Below are 22420 nucleotides of genomic sequence, written 5' to 3' on the forward strand. Positions count from 1 at the left end.
CTGCTCTTATTCAGAAGTAAAATTGCACCTATGTTGACAGGGCTGTTACATCATATAATGCTACATGAAGTCCTGTGAACTCCTGACAGCATGGTAGATAAGCTTGTTTTGTGCCCAGTGTGAGGGCCTTTACATTAACCGCCAAGTTCAGCCCCTCACCGTGATACAAACGGCCTTTCCCATATCCTTCCACTGTAGTCACTGTTAAAATGTAAAAAAAAATGCATTTAAAATTAACAGACTTACTAGCTGCTCTCCCGACTACCACTTGTCGTAGGGGATAAAGGGGTTCTCTCACAGTCTGGTCTCCCTCCCAAAAGGCAGGGGCAATCTTCCTGCGCCCATCCCAGGCGCTCGGAGGAAGAAGAGGGTCTGACGGCGGCGGACCCCCCAGCTCCTCACGGCAGTTCCTCCTGGCTCAGGCGGAAGCCCTGACCCCAGCAGCCGCCCTCTCCTCAGCGGAGCGGGCTGGCCTCGCCCGCCCTTCAGCGGAGGCCCCGCGCCGCCCGCGCTTTTCCAACGGCCGCCGCTGCTCCCGCCCCCGCTGGCGCGCGCGGAGGCCGGGGATTGGCTAGGGGTCGGGGGCGCGCGGGCGGTGCCCCGCCTCCTTGCGGGGAGTCCGGCGGCGGGAAGCGGCGGCGTCCCTCGGCGTGCGGCCTTCGCCTGGCGGCTGCTGCGGGAAAAATAGGTTGGAGTGGCCCTGATGGGAGATCTGGGTGTGGGAATGTTCCGTAAAAAATACCTACTGTCTTCGTTTATTTAACCCGCTCCTCTCATGTAACGTGTTTCATTTGATACCTTGCTTCCTTTGCGTACTGGTCATGTGGAGACTCGAGTTCTGGCAGGAAGATTTTATTAGTTGTTGATATTCACCCTTGCTCCTAACACAGTTATGTTCATTTCTGCTTTGAGTGATATCTCCAACACGTTTTTAATACTTCCCACCGTTTAAATGTCCTAGTAGTAATAGTTGTGTTCATGTGTTAATTTTCCTATTTTGAAAAGTGGTTAATCTTGATAGCTACTTAAGTAGCTATACATTTAGAAAATATTCTGTGACTGAGAAAAACATTTCAGTTATAATCGGTCTGCTGCTGTCCACTTGGTACTCAGAGACAGTGCTAACAGTATTTAAACATCATAGTCACTGGTGAATGATGACAATGTGGAAATTCAAAACAGCCAAGAAACAAAATACCTGTGGGTTAGGAACTGTATTATATGTCTGCACCAAATGATGACTGTGGGAATTAATGCAATTAAACAATCTTTCTTTTTTTTTTTTAAATTCTTCAGCCATGTGAGGCATTCATGGCAACGTTTGCCATGCTGTCATTTTAATGTTTCCAAGAGTGTAACGCAAAATGGCTAACACATAAAGCTTCTTCAAATCAAGAGTCTGGGTTTATTTCTTTGCTTAAACTCAGTATTGATTCAGATGTAGCTTGGAATTTCCATTAAGTGTTCTGGGGCTTACTCCCTGCTCCTAGTATTGTGACATCTTAGACTGGTATAATTTTCATGACATTCAAATAACTATAATCCTCACTTATTGTGAAACATTTTTTCATGTACCAAGATGCATATTGTATTTTCATTACAGTTATGAACTGGTTTTGCTTTCATGATGAATGGGTGCCACATTTCCCAGTGAGGTAAAAAAAATCAGCAGTTCTTCATTTTGGTGACAAGACTGATAGCTGTTACAGTATCATTTACTACTTAGTGAGTGTTTTCCTGAAGATGCATACAGCAGATGCTATTTAGAAAGGACAGGATCTTCAGCGTGGTGGGGTGGTTTTGGCTGGGGTTTTTTTGGTTTGTTTTGGGTTTGTTTTTTTAATGTGTGAGTGATTGCACGTCTTTTTCTAGTTTGGGTGCTTATTGTAAAAATAATCTTGTATTCATTAATTTCTTTAGAATATATTACTCAGATGAAGGGAAACTGAAATACATCTTACTGTGTCTCTTTCCTATTTCTCTTTATTTGTAGCTCATTGCTGTGATCACTGGGGGTTTATAGAAGTGGCTTGCTGCTTTGCAAAAGAACATTTTACAAGCATATGACATTTCAGTCTTAAGATAATCCTTGAAAAATTACTTGGATCAATTTAAATACCTGTATTTATCTTTTACAGATTTTTACAGAACCTTGTGATACTGCATTCCTCTCAAAAGCAGTGTGCCAATGGACACAAATGTACTAGTAGTCATCTACTGACAATATGATAATAAAATTGGCTATATTTTAATATATTTATCTTGGTTTGGAGGGTTGAACTACACAGCACCAGGTGCTTACACTGGTAAGCAGCAATAGTAGATGTAATTATATAAATGGGATTTTATCTGTTTGAGATCTGTAAAACTGTTAAAACTCTATGTAATTAAATATTATTTCAAAATTGTATGCAACAGTAGCTAACGAGCAAACTCTTGTCAGTCTTTGAAATTGAACTTTAACAGCTGTGGTGAAGTAGCCCTGACATCACCTCTCAGGTGATGTGATCTTGCTGTCAAAATAAATGGCAAAGGTCCTGTTTACTGCAGTTTTACAGACAATGGCATTAGGTACTGATTTGTCTGATCTTAGTGAAGACTGAGTAAAAGTGGAAGGAAATTAACCTTCTATCCTGTGGTGGGTTGACCCCAGCTGGACACTGGGTGCCCACCAAAGCTGCTCTATCACTCCCCCTCAACTGGACAGGGGAGAGAAAATAGAACAAAAGATTTGTGGGTTGAGATAGGACAGGGCGAGATCACTCACCAATTACAGTCATGGGCAAAACAGAGTCAACTTGGGGAAATTAGTTTAATTTATTACCAATCAAATCAGAGTAGGATAATGAGAAATAAAACCAAATCTTAAAAACACCTTCCCCCACCCCTCCCTTCTTCCCAGGCTTGACTCCACTCCTGATTTTCTCTACCTCTTCCTCCTGCAGCAGCACAGGGGAATGGGGAATGGGGGTTACTATCAGTTCATCACACCTTGTCTCTGTGCCTCCTTTCTCCTCAGGGGCAGGACTCCTCACACCCTTCTCCTGCTCGTGCTCCACAAACTTCTCCAATGTGAGTTCTTCCCACAGGCTACAGTTCTTCATGAACTGCTCCAGCGTGGGTCCCTTCCATGGGCTGCAGTCCTTCAGGCACAGACTGCTCCAGTGTGGGTCCCCATGGGGTCACAAGTCCTGCCAGCAAATGTGCTCGAGTGTGGGCTCCTCTCTCCATGGGTCCGCAGGTCCTGCCAGGAGCCTGCTCTAGCACCAGCTTCCCACAGAATCACAGCCTCCTTTGGGCATCCACTTGCTCTGGCGTGGGGTCCTCCATGGGCTGCAGGTAGAGATCTGCTCCACCGTGGACCTCCCTGGGCTGCAGGGGGACAGCCTGCCTCACCATGGTCTTCCCCATGGGCTGCAGGGGAATCTCTGCTCTGGTGCCTGGAGCATCTCCTCCCCCTCCTTCTTCACTGACCTTAGGGTCTGCAGGGCTGTTTCTCTTCAATGTTCTCATTCCTCTCTCCAGCTGCAGTTTCTGTGCCATGGCAACTTTTTTTTTCCCTTCTTAACTATGTTATCACAGAGGCGCTAGCACTGTTGCTGATGGACTCAGCCTTGGCCAGCAGCGGACGGTCCATCTTACAGTGCTGGCATTGGCTCTATTGGATATAGGGGAAGCTTCTAGCAGCTTCTCACAGAAGCCACCCCTGTAGCCTCCCCACTACCAAAATCTTGCCACACAAACTCAATACATACACATTATGTTCTTCGTATATTATCTAAAATTAAGAATATTTAGTACCTTATTTTTGTGATAGATGTCTGTAATTAAGTTTTCAGAGAATAGCATTTGTATAAGAGCAACAGGATTTTTTGGTATGTGTAATACAAAACAGTGCATCAGACTTAAATTCTACATGTATGTTTATCATAGAACACAGCATGTCACTTTTGGTATGTGACATGCAGAACCTAACCTTTATTAGTTTTTGTACACCTTTCATGAGTATGTTATTTCAAAATTAACAATTGTGTATTTATTTTTAGGTGTTTGTAAGAAAAAATCTCTTAGTAATGTTTAAAGAATTAGCACGTTGTTAAAAAACGAGTTTCTCACTGGTTTTGAAAAATACTCTAAAAAGTTACTAAAGTTAGAGTACTATTTTCTCAACAAGTGCTCCAGCCTTCTTATCAGGCCTTTGATGAATAGGTTATTGGATTGTCCAACAAATCAATACAGTTCAAAGAACAAAAGCAAGTAGTTTACATCTTGCAGGTATTGCAAAATTATGCACTTTGGTTAGGAAAGTATGTTTACAAAAGCCCCATGACTTTACTTTTTAGTAACGTTATAGATCAAAACAACAGTTGCATAAAGATTATATTAAAATAATGGGGTTTGTCATATTAATAGTTTGAAAAATGTGATATATATTCTCTGAAATTTTCAGTGGGTCTGATGTTCAGTATTAAATGACAGTCTGTGTAAATATATTGTTGTGGTTTAACCCCAGTCAGCAACTAAGCACCATGCAGGCGTTCACTCACACCCCACCCTACCCCACAGTGGGATGGGGGAAAAAATCGGGAAAAGAAGTAAAACTCATGGCTTGAGATAAGAATGGTTTAATAGAACAGAAAAGAAGAAACTAATAATGATAACAATAATAAAGCGACAATAGTAATAATAAAAGGATTAGAATACAAAAGTAATGCACAATGCAATTGCTTACCACCTGCTGATTGACGCCAAGCAGCTATCCCACCCCTGCCCCCACTCCCCCAGTTTATATACTGGCCATGACGTCACATGGTATGGAATACCCCTTTGGCCAGTTTGGGTCAGCTGCCCTGGCTGTGTGCCCTCCCAGCTTCTTGTGCCCCTCCAGCCTTCTTGCTGGCTGGGCATGAGAAGCTGAAAAATCTTTGACTTAGTCTAAACACAACTTAGCAACAACTGAAAACATCAGTGTGTTATCAACATTCTTCTCATACCTAACTCAAAAACATAGCACTGTACCAGCTACTAGGAAGACAATTAACTCTATCCCAGCCGAAACCGGGACATACACATTCTGAAGTATCTTGCTAGACAGATAAAGCATAGAGGACTTCTTAAAACAGAAATGTCATGGTTCTATTTTGCAAAGGGTGAAATGAGGCAAGGGCAGAGGGGTGGTGTGAAGCCATAGGGTAGTTAGTTCTGTCCAGTATGAACTGGTAGGAATGCAGCACACTTGGACATCAATTCAGAAGGTGTGTTAAAGCTATCACTGTCTTTTTTTTGATACAAATTAATGGTACATACAAGAAGAACACTGAACTAGGAAATCAAAGAAATAGCAGGTATCTTTTTGACCATGAATATATTAGCTTTTATTTTTAATACTGGAAAAAAAAAGATTAATTTGCCTTTAATGTACAGTCAGAACTGATTTTACTTTGAATGTCCACGTTTGTGTTTCTATCAGGTTACTAGTCAGTGTCTTCACCTTTAATATTGGTATAATTTAAGTGCCTCAGAATATAGGAGTATGATATTACAGAATGGCTTTACAGGCCAAAGCCTGTGCAAATCAAACAACTCTGCAAAATCAATTAATGTGTGCTGCACACACTTATGTGGCTGGCAGGAGAGCAGGTTGCCATCGTGCTGTGAATTGTTTGCAGTGTTCCTGAACAAAAGATGTGCCGGCAGTAAGCTCTTCTCACCACACCTAGTGATGGTAAGTTTGGACTTTAATGTGAAACTTGGCTCTTTCACCTGAAACTTAAATCCTTGTACATATTATGGGACATGTGTCTGAATTTAGAATGTTCCTGTGCAAGATAAAATTTGACCATACTTATATGAATATTTGTGAAGTTATTAAGATTGCACCATCCTCTGAAACTGTGAGCCTAGTAGGTTTATGTTCCATATTCTACAGTAACATATTTTTGAAGTATCTGCACTGACAAATGAGGTTAATATCCTTTGTCAAGAGAGAAAAAAGTCTTTACATGTAATAAAACTTCATGTAATTTAAAATTAATGTATTTCTTCAAATTCACTTTTCACAAAAATAAGGTGAATTTCTTGTTCATTTATGTTGCTGTAGTTTTTAATACTTTGGAAGAAGAGCCTGTTAAAAAAAGATTGAAGCAACAGTGAATGATTCAGGAAGACTAGTCAGAACAATACTGGGAAAAGGGTTATGACATGAAATTAAACCCTAAAACTAGCTCATTCCTTTTAAAGAGGAATAAGAGGTTTTATGCATTCATAGAAAAATTATTCTGCATAAATTTAAGATTCTGTGAATATTTTTCAACCCAGAAAATCTCCCTACCCCTTCCTCTATTTAATTTACTTACAGGAATTCTCCTATCCCATACTTTGTTTTACATGAGGAAAAAAAAACAGAGCAACTTAGTGTAAAGGTGTATGATTTCCAGAAACTTTTTAAAGACAGAAGACAATCAAATTCTCTTTCAGAATTTCCTTTAGGAAGTGTTTTGGGGAAATAAAACATATCCAGTTATTAAAAATAAAATTGCTCACTGAGTTATGTACAAACATATAAACAAAAATAACATAAAATGAGAAACGTATTATAGATGTAATATTAATGAATGACAGTTATGTAATTTTTTTTTTCCCAGGAAGTAGCCATTTCAAATATTTTTTTACATATATAATCACATTTTGCAGATTGTGGTACAATATTGGAGAGATTTTTAAAATTCCAATAAAATATCTTATTGCTCATGCTATGATAAAATATTTCATTTTTTTAAAGTTTCCCACCATATTTCCCATTATTGTATTTCAGTTATTGAAATAAAACCCCACCACCCCATTTTTTCATCTAAAGTATTGTTTTTCTAAGGAATGTGAACATCTATCTGTTTTTTCAGTCACAGAGAGAAAAGCATGTTTGTGTTCTTGTTTCTTTCTGTTTCCTTCTTGAAAACCTAGAAGTTTCTGAAGTTCCCTTCAGAACACACTAGAAGGGAAGTGTTCTGTTCACTTTCTGAAGCAAACATGATGGATGATCTGTCACAGGATATATGATATGACAGGAAACCAGCTTAACAGCAGAAAAGTCTCATGAATACAGTTGTCCATTTTGGTAGATGAATTTGTGAAAGTTAAGGTTGTAGAGGTACAGCTGGCTCTCCACTGCAGTAAATGGCAAAACCCACTTCCCCTTCGAGGGAGAGCTTTGGAACTGTTGCTGCTTAAATCAGTATTCAAAGCTACTTTTTTAAAAGTACTTTTTGCATGGGCCTGAACAAAGTGTGTTGATTATCACACTGGTGCTGACCAGTACCTGCCACTTCTTGTTTTTAGAAATATGGAAGTCTTTACTCAGATTCTTTTTTTTAGTCAAATTCAAGTCACCGTGCATTTTCAGTAATTTAACCCATGTTAAATAGTAGCTACACCCCCAATAATTTTGGTCACAAGTGAATAAAGGACCATGTATATTATACTGAATGAGTAAAATCATGCTTCTGACCCAGACAAGGGCAATCTAGCCCTAAAAAAAAAAAAAAAAGCTTAAAAAACCCCAATAAAACAAAATCAGAAGAGTGCACTGCCCTCATAAGGTTGGCTACTTGTGTTTGACACACCAGCACTGACTTACACAGCAAACCATCTTTAGTCTTTCATAGTTTAGAGAAAGACAGGATCGTTACAAGCCACCCTTTTTATACAAGAAGATAAGACAATATCAGAAATTAAATTTTCCAAACTCCACTTCATACCCCACAGAAACATTAGTGCTTATTCTTGCACCACTAAGATGTAAACAATTGAACTGTTACAAAAAAACCCCAAACCAACAGTGTGTACTCAAGTGTTTCCCCTTCTCAGCAATAGTCCTGCTGGCTGCTTGTCACCAGATTAGATTGTGCTTTGCATTTAATTGGTGTTTTCTGTCACATCTTTAACCCTAATAAAAAATCTCAGTTATTTTAAGGTTAATGAAGTCAAAAAAAGGAAATTTTAACTGAAGGAGAAGATGAATGATAAATGTTATGTTCATGAAAACATTTCAAATTTGCTAATTCTCCATAGAATATTTTATTAGCTTGAAATAGACCAAATATCTTGTTGCTAAAACTGAATTAAAATTCAAGTAGCTTATAATTTATTTTTTTTTTTTACTGTTCAGCTCTTGAATACTTATCCTTCTGGTTATACTGAGGAAAAAAGAACCTTTAATAAATGCTTTAAAATTAGAATTTAGAGAAAAACTTAATTGACTGAAAATGTAAAATAAGATACTTGAACTAGTAAATCTATCCAAGTATTTGCAATTACTTGTTTGACATTTGCAAGTGCCGAAAATAAGAATGTCTTCACAATGCCTCAGGATCCAAGAATAATCCATTCCTCAGCATGTCTAGTCTTGTCCCAAGAGATAAGCCAAACAGGTTCTCAAACTTCAATTTCATAAGGCAAAGACCTTTATACTCCAACCAGCAAGGTAAGAAAATTGCTAGCTGCAGCTGTGGATCTCAGTGACCTGGCTAAGAGAAAGCCAGTAAGAACCAATCCAATTCACTCCAAAATTACTGTAGTAGGAATGAATACGTTATTAAATATTTGTACTCTGTTTTGCCTGACATAACTGTACTGCCAGAAGCACAAACAACACAGATTTGCCCTTACTCTGACTCAGTATTCACTAATATGTTTTAACAAAAAAGAATTCCAGTACTTGCAGGTATTAAGTTACTGAGGGAAAATCCCTCAATTACCAGTTATGTATCACTGGGCACCTTGAAATTCTGTTACTGCAAGAACAGAGGGGAAAAAAATGAAAGCGATGTGCTTGCTGTTAAATGATCTTGCTGAAATGACCTGGGAAAGAGAAACATTATAGACTTATTCATAATGTGCTGTATAGCTGATTTTTTTTAATATCCCAGATGAGCCTGCCATAATAGCTTACTAACTTCTACTAAAATAACAAACTTTTTTCTTTTGTTTTCAGATACTGGATTTTGTGTGTCTTAGGTAGCTCGCTATTTTCACTATGTTAAAAACACAGTGATCAATCCTCACTTTAACATCTTTAGCTCTCCACAGGTTAATCATTGCATTGTTTAAATCAAAACACTCAGTACTGAGGGTTACTTACAACTTTGTATATTTTATTAACCAAAATACCATGTGAAGAGAAATAAATTACAAAAATTGAAATGAAATGGCTATGATTATCTATTTAATAAATTAACTAAGACAAAATATTAAATATTTGTAAGAAACCAACCCCCAAATAGCATAATATTTTACTTTAAATAGTAATATAATAAGATAAATCTGATTCCTTCTGTATTTACCCTTCTAAGAGAATCAGTATTTTGTATATACTACTAATATGAACCATTAACTCAAGTCCGTGTTAAATTACAGTTCAGCTGGAAAGTTCTGGAAGGTCAACCAACATTTCAACCAGAAGTAATTCTATAACAAAAGAACAGATTTTAAACAGATTTCATTATTTTGCTTAAATTAAAAATTACAATACCACTATCACACAGTCAGGTGTCTGCCTTAGTCAGATGTGGTGAACAAAGCATGGAAAGAAACAAAGACTTTTTTGTAACAGCAGATACACTGAACAAACCCAGCGATCACATGCTTGCTACTCCATTTACAGGAAAACAAACTCGTTATGCTGAGTTTTGAATATGCTTAATTAGTATATAGACTATGAAAAACTATCAAGCAGTGACTTAGTGTGAGGGCAACCTTAGTGTTTTGAGTCTCCAAAAGGTATGAAGAATCACAACATAAAATAAAAAGGGCTCAGTTCTGCAAAGTAAGTATTTTTGCATCATCATGTTGATAATATGGAAGGGCAAAAAGTGCTTAGCGACTTCCAGCATTGCACTGCAGTCAAGTAACAAAACTCTCACAAAATATTATTTTAATTTATTATATTATTTCAATGAGGCTTGAGCCTCAAAGTGCTTGAACAGAAATTAATTCCTGATTCCCAGTGCCATTGTAACCTCTGAACAAATCTAATGGGGCAAAGTCATCTTAAACAAAATGTTATGTTTCTGTCTGAAGATGTTTTATCGAGCAATATAAGTAACATGAACGTCATGAATATTTTCTCTCTTCTTTTTTCTCTGCTGGTTTGCCTGTCCGTGCGACAATGCTTCATGCAATGGTTTTTATATGCATGCAGGTTTACGATCTCCCCCATGTAGAAAGTACAACAGGAAAGTACGGTAGTAAAACTGTGGTGTGTGTGGCGTGTGCTGGCACAGCACTGAAAAATACTTTAAATGCAAACCTCATCTACCTTAGGAAAAGGTCATAAGAACTGTCTTTTTCAGTCAGTTATCTTAACATGAGTAAAAACTCCACTCACATAGACTTCATTCAGTATCTTTTCAAAGATTTTAGTTGGCTGCTCTATACAATGAATAAATGCTTAAAATTGACGTAAAGACATCACCTTGTGCTGAGAGGCTGATCCTGGGTGAAGAGGAAACAGGAGACTCGAGCTGTGACCTTTGTACTGTCCCTTTCCCTTTTGTAACTACCCTGAAGGACGTGGCTGCTGTTGGCTCAGTTTTCCTCACTCCTGCTCCACGTACAGGACCACATTACTCTCTGAAACAATCTCTGGAGAATTTTCTTTTGGATGTTAAGGAAAGGAGACATTAAGATTTCTTAATTAAATTAAGCCAGCTTCACTACAAGTGAAGGAATACAGGGCAAACTTTCTTTCTGAGGAAGGCAAGACTAAAAAGACTGAACACTTAATCCCTAGGAAGAGTTATGACAGAGGGTAATAAATTGCTGGACACATGTAAAAAAGTATCTTCCCTGAGTTCAGACAAAAAAAATAAAAAATTCAGAGTACAATGACTGAAAAGTAACTTTTTTTACTCTTACACAGAATAAAACCAAAACACTTGGAAAGAAAACTCTTCAGAACAAAACCAACTTCTGTAGTAAGCAGCACAGGTTTTCCAGTGGCCAGGGTGCTTGAACTTTTCTCAACCAAAGGCTAATCAGCATCTTACCTGACTCCCCAAAAGACACACCAAATCAGCAACAGCACAGAACAGACTGCTCCCACCTTCCTCCAGACACGAGTGCTATGATGCAGTGCTCCCTCTTACTCTGAGAAGCTGATGTTTGGATTGAGATGCTGCACACGCTGATTGGATTTGCCACGTCTGTATCAGCATGCCGTCCTCCTCAGCACCGTGGAAAAGAAGATGCTGATGAGTTACACTTTGCTTTTGCTTGCCCTCTGCCCCTTCATGGAGTGATGTTACTCAGTGAAATGTGCCTCTCTGGGCTTCTTGTGTCAGCCCTAACAGTCGGAATCTCTCCGCTGGAGGAGTGGCAAAGTAGGCTTTTTGTTCCTCGGAATACCTTTCCTTCACTTCAATTATGTCCCTGTAGCGGCCATCCTGCCAGTGGAAATTGAATAGCTCCAGCAACTCAATTCTTTTCTCCTCTGTGCTCACACAGTCAACCGGGGCAGACTGTTCCAGGAACGGCACCTGAATATCTGGGAACAGGAGGAGACCCCGGATAGCAAACCAGCCACCGTACTTGGGATGGATACATACGCCATAGATCTTCTGGAAGAAAAAGAAGAAGGATCTAGGATGTCTCACTTTGTCTCTATTAACGGTTAGAGTTCAACGCATCAAGCTTCAATGCAACTTCTCATACTCCTAGCCCTCTGTTGGAGTGCTAAACAGAGAACAAAGGAAAGCTCAAAGCACTGCATTTCATTCCCATTTTCCTGTGCCCACACACACCACCCTGTAATGTGAGGAGAGGTCCTTTTTTGAAAATCTAACACAGAAATTAACCACAGTGCAATTTTTTTTTAAATTTATAATGCTCCAAGCAACAGGTCTTCTTTTACACTGAGGTTTATTCTCCTGTCTAAGTAGGTTTAATAGATCAAAATATTCTTCTCCATGTATGCATCTCTACCACCCTGAAGAATCTTGGAAGCTTCCGATTCCTGTCCGAAACACTTTATGCATCTATATGTGATGTGGACTTTGTATTCTCCTATAGGAAGAACTAGTGAGTAAACAATAGTTGTAGGATTCACTGATTGCAGTTTAGTGGTTCTTCCCAGACTGTGTTTTTGCCTCACCTTTTTCTCCCAAGGATCAAGTTTCACATCCTTCCTTTGGTAGTAATATGCAGCTCCAGCAACATGGGCAGCTGTCTGCGCCAAGAACTTGGGCTTTCGGCTTGGCAGAATCTCGTAATCAAAGATGACATCCACCTTTTGGTCAGGAAATTTCTGGGAAAATTAAAAAACATCAGCCCAGGTTCACGGAAAAAGATTTGCTGCTACAGAAGTGCTGGATGCTAGCAGATAGGCACACGTGAAGTCTGCAGATTTCCACATTCTGCTACTGAAATCCATCAGCACGCTTGTGGCCTTGGGTTTTCAAACTATGACTGTAAAGCACTCTACACAGCTGCAGGTTGTAATGGCAAAGAGACAGAATATGCAAGTAAAGCAGGTCAACAGCCTGTTGATGTTCTTGCCATCATGAATAATGCTTTACCCTTCTAAAGAGCAAAGGCAGGGACCTGGAAGGCTTTGTCTACTTCTCAGTCCACCTGGTTATATGCCACAGTAGTAAAAGGAATTGGTATTTCAGGTTCTTACCTCCTTCACATGTGATAAATGATGAGAAACACACTGATCCACAGGATCCCTGATTATTTTCAACCGTTCTTTGTTCACAAAAGGTTTAAGGGCTTTGTCAAACATTGAAGGTGTGCTGAGGACCACGAAGGCCAGTGTGTCATCTGGGTAGGGGAGATGAAAGCCTGGCTGGAGAATAGCATTGTACCATCCAACCTTTGGCAAAGAAAAACAAATCTCCATTAGAACAGGGACACCACTCTTTAGCTAGTGGGCATGCAGGAATTTAAAAAAGTGGGAAGAAGTGTAGCCACCTTCATTTGCAACTCAGGCAGCCTGCCTAGTGCCTTCTGTTCACACCAAGTTGTTTTGCATACTGTGATTTACAGTTTCTGGGAGCTGTACTGTGAGCTGTATGCAAGAGATAAGAATCATCCACTGCATTCAGCTCCAGACTGCCCTTTATCCAGCTCTGCTCAGAAACTGTAGAGGGAAGTATGAGCAACCAGTCTCGCCAATGCAAATCAGATGTTTACATTTAGATAAAGCTTTTACATTATTTTTCTTCCTCATCTTTATCCAGAAAGAAACTGGTACTTCTGTGTTGCTCATGTGACAAGTTGCATTGTTCATTTCTTCAGCAGGAAACTTACGTGCGGAAACGAAGGATGTGAAGCTCCTAGCAGTGCTAAAATCCCCCAGAACCGTCAGCTGTAGCGTGTGGATTGTGACACAGCCACATTTTGACATTTGTTTCCAGGGGTGGATATGCTAAAACACAGTCCAGAAATGAGGGATCAAGCCAGGACAGCAGGAAGACGTGACCAGGGGGACAGGGCTCAGACCAGCAACTGCCAAGCAGGAGGAGGTAATGGCCGAAAACCCCTGCACTCCACTACTAATGTATTGCACAGTAACAACAGTCTTTTTATAGGTTATGACAACTCCCACTCTCCCCGGATGCTACAAAGACCAGGTCTAACATTCAGAGAGATGTCAAGTAATGTAACTCTAATATTTAGTCCAAAAATGCAAAATACCGGTCACTTCTAATACCAGTGAAATGAATCTGAAAGTGACTGCAGCCAGACCTGCCCACATGGAAACACAGAATGAAAACTAAGTTTACTATAAAGATACATTCTTTTATCAACCCCAAAGTTTAATCAGTTTTGTGGCTCTTGTTTAAGATGCTGAATCAAGATGTTACAGGAGATTACAGAGGGGTGAATCTAAGGTTTGCCAGTTTCCCAGTATTCATCAGTCAGTGCACCAGGGCTAGCTGTGCAAGAACTGAATCTAGAAAGAGATACAGCGCTATAAGGTTTCCTTCTGGTAGCTACAGTATTTTTGATCTGGGTCCTGCCCCTAATTCTGCTGCTGTGTTTTGGTAAAGCAGCATTAAATTCTCCAAATTCTGGAGGTTTCACTTCTCTCAGCACCTCGTTCCCTTTCACTTTCTGTCGGATCAAGAACACAGCAGGAAATACACGTATTTCAGGTGACAAATACAACGCTCCCCAAGGAAGGGAAGGTCATACTTATTGGAGATTGATTTGTATTTGCTTGTGGATTTGTATTTCATGTTGCAAATGGATTTACTGCAGATTGTCCCTGGGGTGGGCAAAGAAGGAACCTCCAAGTTTTGGTGGAAACCGAGTGCATACAGTTCAAGACGGGACAGTGGAAGAGGCTGCCTCACCTGCGAGGAAGAGACCCCCTCGCGTGGGCCGAACGAGCAGGGTGCCAGCAGGCCATTTACAAACGGAGGAGGTAGTCTGCACTTTAATATATACAGGCGTCTCTACATTTAGATTAAAACGTAAGCTCGCTTAGAGGACTTTGCTCCCTGCGCGTCCAGAGGTGCCTTTATGTAACTCTCCTGACCCTTGCCGGACTGGGACCGACATAAAGGACCCCAGCAACCCACTCGCCGGGCTGGTGCTCCGCCGGTGCCACGGCACGGCGATAACCTTCACCTGCTCTACCGGCCGGGCTGACCGGACCTCTCACGCTTGCTCACCCACCCGCGCTAGCAGCCGCGCAAGACGGCTCCTCAGGAGCGCTGCCAAGCCCCCGAACTGCCGCGCCCGGGCCCCGGCGAGCAGAGGGGAGCTCCCCACTCCCCCGAGGCAACGGCCGCCCCGTTCGCCGCCCCCGCCGCAGGGGTGCCTGCCGCCCCGCGGGAGAGGGGAGGTGGTGGGGGGGGGGGTCGTCTCCGGCCCCGCAGCCGTTCGCAGCCGGGTGGCTTCATCCCTGAGCTGGGCCGGCGGGGCGAGGCGGAGCGGAGCACGGAGCAACTGCAGGCAGCCGCCGGCGGCCGGGGAGGCAGTGCCGCCTGCCGTCGGCCGCGAGCGGAGCACGGGGGCTCGTCCTGTCTGCGCAGGCGGGAGGCGGGAACCGGGCGGCCGTGCCGCCTCCCCCCGACCCGACCCGACCCGACCCGACCCAGCCGGGGGAAGCAAAGGGCCGGCCACTCCCCGGGAGCACTCGGGCCGGCACCGCTCCCCTCCGCCGCCGCAGGGGTGACCGCCGGTTCCGGGCACCGCCACCGTCCCGCGTTCCCTCCCACCTCGGGGCACAGTGACGTCACTCCGCCTGACGTCACCGCGGGAGACGTCACGGCGCGTGACGCCAGTACCTTGAAGGCGTGCACCTCGAAGCCCAAGGGGCCCAGGGCGCCGCGGAGCCGCTCCGCCACGCGCCCCTCCATGCCGCCCGCCGCGCGGGGCACCACGGGAAGGGTAGTCTTGACAGCCCCCGGGCCGCGCGCGGGGCGCCATGGGAGGAGGCACGGCTGGACACCCTCCCCCCCCCCCCCCAACCACATCGCCGCGTCTCCGAGGAGACGGCCCGCCGCGCAAGGCACCCTGGGATTTGTAGTGCGCGCCTCCCCGCGCTCCGCGCCAGCCCGCCCGGCCGGGACTCCATGTCCCAGCGGGCTCCGCGAGCGGGGCAAGGGGGCGGTGCCGCCCGGGGCCTGTGAGGCGTGAGGGGCGGCCCTCGGCTCCCGGCCGGCGGTGGGGCCGGTCGCCCCGAGGGAGTCCGCGTTACCTTCGCCCGTCCCGGGGTCGGCGGGGGAGGCTCCGGGAGGGCGGGCTGCAAGGGCAAGGCGTCGGAGCGGCGGCGGTCCTGCCGACAGGGTGTTGCGGAGCGGTGGTTGCTCCGCTGGTTGTCGGCCGGTAGCTGCCGGTGAACTCCTGCTGTCCCCGTGCGGCGCACTGCTCCCGTGGTGGAGCGGTGCTTGGGCTGATAATCTCGGCAGAGGCCTGCCGCTTCTATCGGCTGCGTGTGGCTGTGTGGTTGGAGTGGGAAAGGGGAGACTTTCGGTACCTCGACGCGCGCCCCGGCCGGTTCCCAAGCTGCCGGCCGAGGCAACTTTAGCGGTGCGGCAGGCCCGGGTGGGCTCCTTCCTTCACAGCCCCGGCTGACGTCTGTTGCTCTTGATCTGCGGTGGGTTTGCAGCTTGGCAGACTAGGCCCTGAGAACGCTGCGACGGCGGAGTGCCCGCCTGGCACCCAGCAGCCGTGTCGTACCTGTGTGTGTCTCCCACCCTGCGGCGAGGCAACAGCGGAGATAGCGGCCATCCCAAACCGAGGGGATTTGAGGGCTCTGGTGAGATCACCTCTCTGTTAAGAGCAGGTTTTCCTGGCATAGTTGCACGGTGTGCCCGTCTGTGCTATACCACTCTGTATTGCGCGTATCTTTCTTTCATCACACACCGAAAGCCCCACCTTCCTGTGTGGGTGGACGTTGCTCACTAAAATAGTTCGCGAGGCCTCTGTGCTGATAATCCTTTATCCTTCCCCATCTGAAAGTATGCGTTCTTTGCAGCTTCCCTATTCCCTGCCAACACATTTGCCACATTGGAGACCAAGCCTCAGATTTGGATCTCCTTACCCTAATCTTTATAGCAGCTTAACATAATTTTTATAGTTCTTGTGCAACATTCTCCAGCCATCAGTCCTGAGTTTTGCAAAGTGTCAGGACATCAGATCTGCAAGTTCTGGGGACAACTACTTCAGATACGCAAAATTCTTTCTTTGTGGAGTTCCCATATATCTTCTAGAACCGTGAGAGTTGTTTCTTACTGTAGCCATGCCCTCTGTAGGAGGAGGGCGGAAGGGTCCTATCAGTCTTGCTTAGAATTAAGGTTTGTTCTCGCCAGGTCTCCTTGCATTTCTAGCTTCTGAAGTCAAACCAGCCTACTAACTATGTTCTTTCCTGGACTGAGTTATTCTCATACAAAATCTGTTTTTGCCCATCCGCTCAGATCATTGAATCGCTCGCTCAGTCTCTGAATTGACTAAAGCAGGGGAAAGAGCTCCAGCAGGAGCAGATCAATAAGCTAGAAGGTAGTGAAGGTAAAGGCATTGGAACTGAAGCACTGATCGTTACAGGAACCTCTTATACAGATCACTTCTTGTCTAGGTTGCTGAAGTCCTGTTGAAGAAACAACAGGCTGTGAGTGTAGCCTGGCACAATGTAGCTCCATCTCTGTGCTAAACAAGTGAGCACGGACAAAGTGTTGGATACAAGGCAGAAAGGGCTTTTTGAATCTTTCATTTCTTCCTTTGCCTTTTCTTTAGTGATCTAAAAACTTGAGAAGCACCTTTGCTTCCCAGGAGAGAAAATGGACAGTGGAAAACAAAGTTGAAGTGATTTCCTGGTCTAGAGTCGGGTATCCTCACATGGATTCTTTTGCTGAAACCCTTGTGATGCACAATATTTAGTCAGCTGGCCAAGTTGCCTTTGAGGGTGGTTAGTTCAAATATTTGAATTCTTAATGTGCCTCTTGCCTGTTTTTCTGTCTGAATATAGTGGTCCAGGAAGACAGGGTTTCCGTGGTCTGCTGAGCATACAGCATAGTGGCAGAGGGGAATTCTTGGGCTACTGCTGTACTCTCCATGCGTCAAAGATTGGTATGGGACTGAACCTTGAAACCATCTTACTGGGTGTTCCTTGATCCTATTCTTATCAATTCTGTCCCAGCAACTGAAGAGCTAGGCTGGGAACTTAACACCTCCTGCCTTTCCTGTTTGCTGTTACAGAGGATGCTCAGTGATTGCAGAACAGCGCTTAGAACAGCTTGGAGGCCTTGCCAAGGAGGACAGAGGATTTGAGAGGTGAATGCCATAACTAGCAACAGCAAGTGCTTCACGAGCAGTATGGAGATTGTACATCTTTTTTCTATCCCAGTGCCAACAGTCCACAAGAAATAAATGAGATCTCAGTGCTAAGACCTTTGTAGATTCAGGATTGGTGCAGGGGAGGTACTGGAGGAAAATGTAACTTTCCCCACTTTCTTTAAGCGGTGAAAAACTACTGTGACAAAATGATGAATGTGTGAAGAAAGAGTTGGAGCAACTGCAGCATAAAGTCAGTGAGTGGTGTTGTGTTCTGCTCCTCATGTGGTCTGAATTCTGATTCTGCACAGGACAACCTGTTGCTGCCCAAGTGGACTAGCAGAAACAGCCCCCGGTGGGAAGCGCTGTGATGTTCGTTATAGTTGAGGGTCTCTGTTCAGGAAAATGAAACCAGGGAACACTGCTGAACAGGCAGTGCTGGAGGAGAAGTAAAGAATACACAGGGCTGGCAAGCTGTGACTCCATGCTGTGCTCTGGGAGAGCTGTGGGAGGAGAACATGCATGGGGCTTGCCTGCAGCCTCTGAATCCACCCTTTGCCTTGGGAGAGATGTGGGTGGATATAGTTCTGGTAAGGTTTTGCTTGGCAATAGAGGGATGGAAAATCAGGTGCAGAACATAGTTTAGCCATGGCCTTTTTCTTGGTCTGTGCGAGGTCAAGTTGCTTTACTGCACAGGTCAACAAGAGGAAAAACTATTGAATGAAATGCCTGCAACTGATTAAATTAAGAGAACTCAATGTTGACACTGCAAGGTGGGCTGCTTTATAGTCACACCTCTTCCATCCAAAATCTGGCACTGGATGATTTGATGGCCTGTGGCAGACCTGCTGTTGGAATGATCAATCTTTGCTACTGGGATCTGTGGAGGAGAACTGAGTGTTGAAACTGATGTACGAAAAGTTTACTGTGAATAAACTCTGGGTTTCAGCCAGACTGGAAAATGCTGTTGCTGCCTGGAACAGAGAAAGTATTTTTATTAAATATTGTAGTACCACTAGAAGGCTTTGATCGAGACCGCCAGTGTGCAAGGTGCTCTGCAGTCACCTTTTCTGCCTCCCAGGCTTGCTGAAACAGCAAGAACAAGCCTTCCTGTTCCAGTGTGGAATGATGGAGGGCAGTTAGAAAGGTATCTTCAAAATATGTATAAGTGGGGGAAAAGATAGTGTTTGTATGTATTCTGATGGAACAGGTCCTACTGCAGCCAGAATGAAATTGATCATTTTTTTAGTTGTTGCAGAAGTAGATGACCTTTGCAAAAGGGAGAATCAGAAAAGGCTTGATGGGAGAAGAATAGGGAATGGACCGAGCTGGGGGGTAAGGGTTGAAATGAGAGTAGGGCTAAAAACTGGCCTATATCTTTTGCACCAAGCAGCATGTTACCATTCTTCTGGAAACCTCCTGATGCAGGAGGATACTTGCACAGCCAGGGCTTGTAATCTGCTTCCTAAGGGGAGGTGGAAGCGTGCTTTCAACTTCTCTGTAGACTAAGGTGATCACTGTGGGCAAAACACTGCTGCTCTACCTGTACCAAAACTTTAATTCCTGCTGAGGAGGGCTAGCATGAAGAAGAGGTTACAGATGATGCCAGGTAGGGTGCCATCGTGATCTGAACTCAGAAGCATATAAAGAAACCGAGTGTTACTTTTGGTGCTGGAAACATGAAGTGTTCACCAATGATGGCATGTTGTATGTCCAGCTCTTTACTTCTTCTCAGGTGTTCTGGCCTCATCTGGACATGATTTTTCTGCAGGGTTTAATGCTGTTGCCGTGGATCAGAGGCTGCCTCTGGGAAATGCTTGGAAGTGATTGTCCCCTCTTTCTCGGGTCCTAGATCTGCTGAGCAGCCACAAAGCACGATCTTACAGTTTAGACAAACTCAGGATGGAAGTGGGGAGCACCTAACAGAAGCTTGGCCGCATCAGGATACACCTTCAGGGAGTTTGGGGGGGTGCCCGGGTCTGTGCGTGCTACATAAGAGCTGCTGCAGGGACAAGTGCAGCTCTTGGGGTTCAAGGGGAGTAACTGCCTGGGAGCTGCAGGAGAGTGTCACAGGAGGGTGCTGTTGGCTGGTGGCTGTTCAGAGCTCTGCAGGACAGCTCTTACTGTTGCAGCTTGCTTTCACAGGGGCTGGATCGGCAAGCTCAGAGATGCTGGGGACTGATCCCTCATCTTGCCGTTCTTGTTTGCCAGCTGTCCTTTATACCTGCCTGGATAGAGTATTTGTCTTGCGGAGCACAGTTCATTTCCATGGCTAGTATGGCACTGGCTTTACTGATGCTGAAGGTAGTAGATTTGTCAGCTTTGTGAGGTGAGCTCTTCTGTTTAAATCCTGAACTGGTAAAGCCTGAAGTGGGTATGGCTTAAGTGTCTGCCCTCTCCTGGAGAGGACCTCTGGCTATGTGCAGGCAAGGCGTTCAGTCCTTCTGAGACAGCTAATGAAGGGGGTGAAATGGCAGCCTCTATTACTGAGACGTTTGTATCCTGAGGGTTAGCATCTTCAGCTTATTCCGTGTGGGCGTTGAGAATGGGTACCTGCTGTTTGCTTCCCAGCTGTCCTTGGAGCTGAGCTGGCAGGGTCTGAGTTAGCTCATGGCCTCCCTGAGCCATCTCATCTGCCTTGTTTAATCACGAGTGTTGCTGTCTCCTACCCAAGCCTTCTGTCAGGGCAGTGGTGGACTCCACATGCTCTCTTCGTTGCTAGCTGGATAGTACCTTGCTTGCTTTTTGCTGAAATGACTGGAAATAATACTTGGTGCCTCCAAGAAGAGGTGCTCATTTGAATTGCCTAAGCTCTAATTCTTTCCCAGTTTCCCTATCCTCCCTCACTTTCCTTTCTCACCATGCTCAGCTGGTGGGAACTAGCTTTGCTTGTGCCTCTAACCTCTGCTAGTTTGGCCCTTGCTCTCCCCGCACCCCTGCCCGAGGGCTCTGACCTGCTCCCTGGAGAGAAATTAATTACATTGGAGCTTCCTTGTTAAGGATGCTTAGATCTTTCTGGCTCTGCTTAATTGTATCCTCTGTCCAACCCCTAGCTGCCCTCAGACAGCTGCCAAATGTCCTAACTGTTGCAGGTTTAGCTGAGGATTCATGTCACTATTCCCAGTGTTAGCTTCCCCATACAGCTTTGTGCTATGGTAAAACAGCATCCAGAGAATATGCATCACTCCTCTGGGGGAAGGATGTTTCTGTGAGGTGTCTGTGTCCCAGGTATGGTTTTGTTTCTTTGTTTGTTTGTTTTTTATTATTAGGAAAAACACAATACTCCCATTCATCTCCCTCAGGCTAATGCTGATGTCACATGGGCTACAGCGTGATTTGGTGTCATCATAAAGTATTCATACAGAAAGGATCTTCCGTTCTCTGTGTTCTCCAGAACAGTAAATAAGTATCACCAAGACACAATGTTGTACTGCTTATAGCATAAGGGACTTCCCTTCTGCTTTCCATCCACAGCTCTTGAAACCTTTTTCTGACCCTGTTAAAGAACTATTGCTCTGCATTAGGTAGGAACCCGAGACAGATAGTCACAAATTGTTTGAAGACTCATGGCAATTTGGTAACTGAAATGGAGTTAAAGGATGTCTTAATTCCTTGTCTGTTTTTCTGATCTTTCTCCCTCTTCACCATAAGCATATTAATGTCTATTAGTGGAGAAGTATTGGTGGACACTGAGTGTGGAGGTCAATGTAGCTCTATTATTAGGTTTTCTTTGATAAAGGATATTGTATCAACTTGGTGAGATGGTTTCAATAATGGAACTTCATTGCAGTTCTCTTGTAATTAAATATCGATTCCCTATTTGTTTCTATAAAAGCCTAAGGCCTTCCCTTATTATGTCACTCTCGCACCTATTGTCAAGCTGTGATTTCATGAGATGTGTCTGTGCTGTTAACATCAGCTTAAAATGTGCCCACCTCTCTGCTTTTTCCTGCACTGGCCTCATAGCACATTGCCTCCTGAGTTTCTGCCACTGCAATTGTTGGCGTGCTGTAAATCCGATCAGGGAGCCGAGCTGGTTCTAACAAGTGCGTCATTGTTTTGTTTTGTTTTTTTTCCCCTAAAGTGGTGTGCTTCACAGTGCTGCTGCAGGAAAAAATTGTGCTGGCACAACTGAGATAACAATGTGAACAGGGCTAGGTGGGGAGACAGAGGTTCTGCTGCCAGACCGTTCATCTGCTGAAAACACAATTGAATTGCTCAGCAGAACTGCTTTCTGCTGCTGCGAGGCGTGACTTTGTCAGAAACCCCATCAAAGTGATTCTCACCCCATCCCCACCCCCAATAATTGTTCCAGTAGGCATTCCTAAGCATAAGGGACTGTCAGTGTTATCCTTTTGCTTCAATCAGATCTACAGTCTCTGACCTGAAAGATAAAGTGAAAAGTTTGTTCTTGAAGGAGGTGCCATCCACTGAGCCTGCAGGGAAAGACAGAGATCATACGAACTATTCCCCACTTACTCCAATGTTACTAACGCTCTGGGCCATGGTATTCCAACCTCCCTTTGGCTTAGAGATCTCATGGTCAGGTCAGGTGTCCTGTTGTCCCTTTCCAACACAAACTGGGCCCTGTACTGGAAGGGTTTGACATTGTGACTGTGGCTTTGAGCAGAAATGAGCTGGC

General features: G+C 44.2%; 1 protein-coding gene across 2 annotated transcripts; it reads right to left on the bottom strand.

The window, feature by feature from the left end:
* Positions 1-8595: 8595 nt before the first annotated feature.
* Positions 8596-15423, bottom strand: MMACHC (metabolism of cobalamin associated C). Of its 2 annotated transcripts, none has more exons than XM_049808863.1 (4): positions 15294-15423; positions 12674-12868; positions 12146-12298; positions 8596-11609 (listed from the first exon to the last, which is right to left on the bottom strand). In XM_049808863.1, exons 1-4 carry the CDS (start codon positions 15363-15365, stop codon positions 11301-11303), a joined length of 729 nt encoding a protein of 242 aa, XP_049664820.1. In that variant the 5' UTR covers positions 15366-15423; the 3' UTR covers positions 8596-11300. The 2 variants fall into 2 exon arrangements, with proteins under 2 accessions (XP_049664820.1, XP_049664819.1); XM_049808862.1 differs by having other exon boundaries at positions 8596-11612.
* Positions 15424-22420: the final 6997 nt, after the last annotated feature.

The sequence above is a fragment of the Accipiter gentilis genome, chromosome 8 (genome assembly GCF_929443795.1).
Source record: "Accipiter gentilis chromosome 8, bAccGen1.1, whole genome shotgun sequence".
In the NCBI taxonomy this organism is placed as follows: Eukaryota; Metazoa; Chordata; class Aves; order Accipitriformes; family Accipitridae; genus Astur; species Astur gentilis.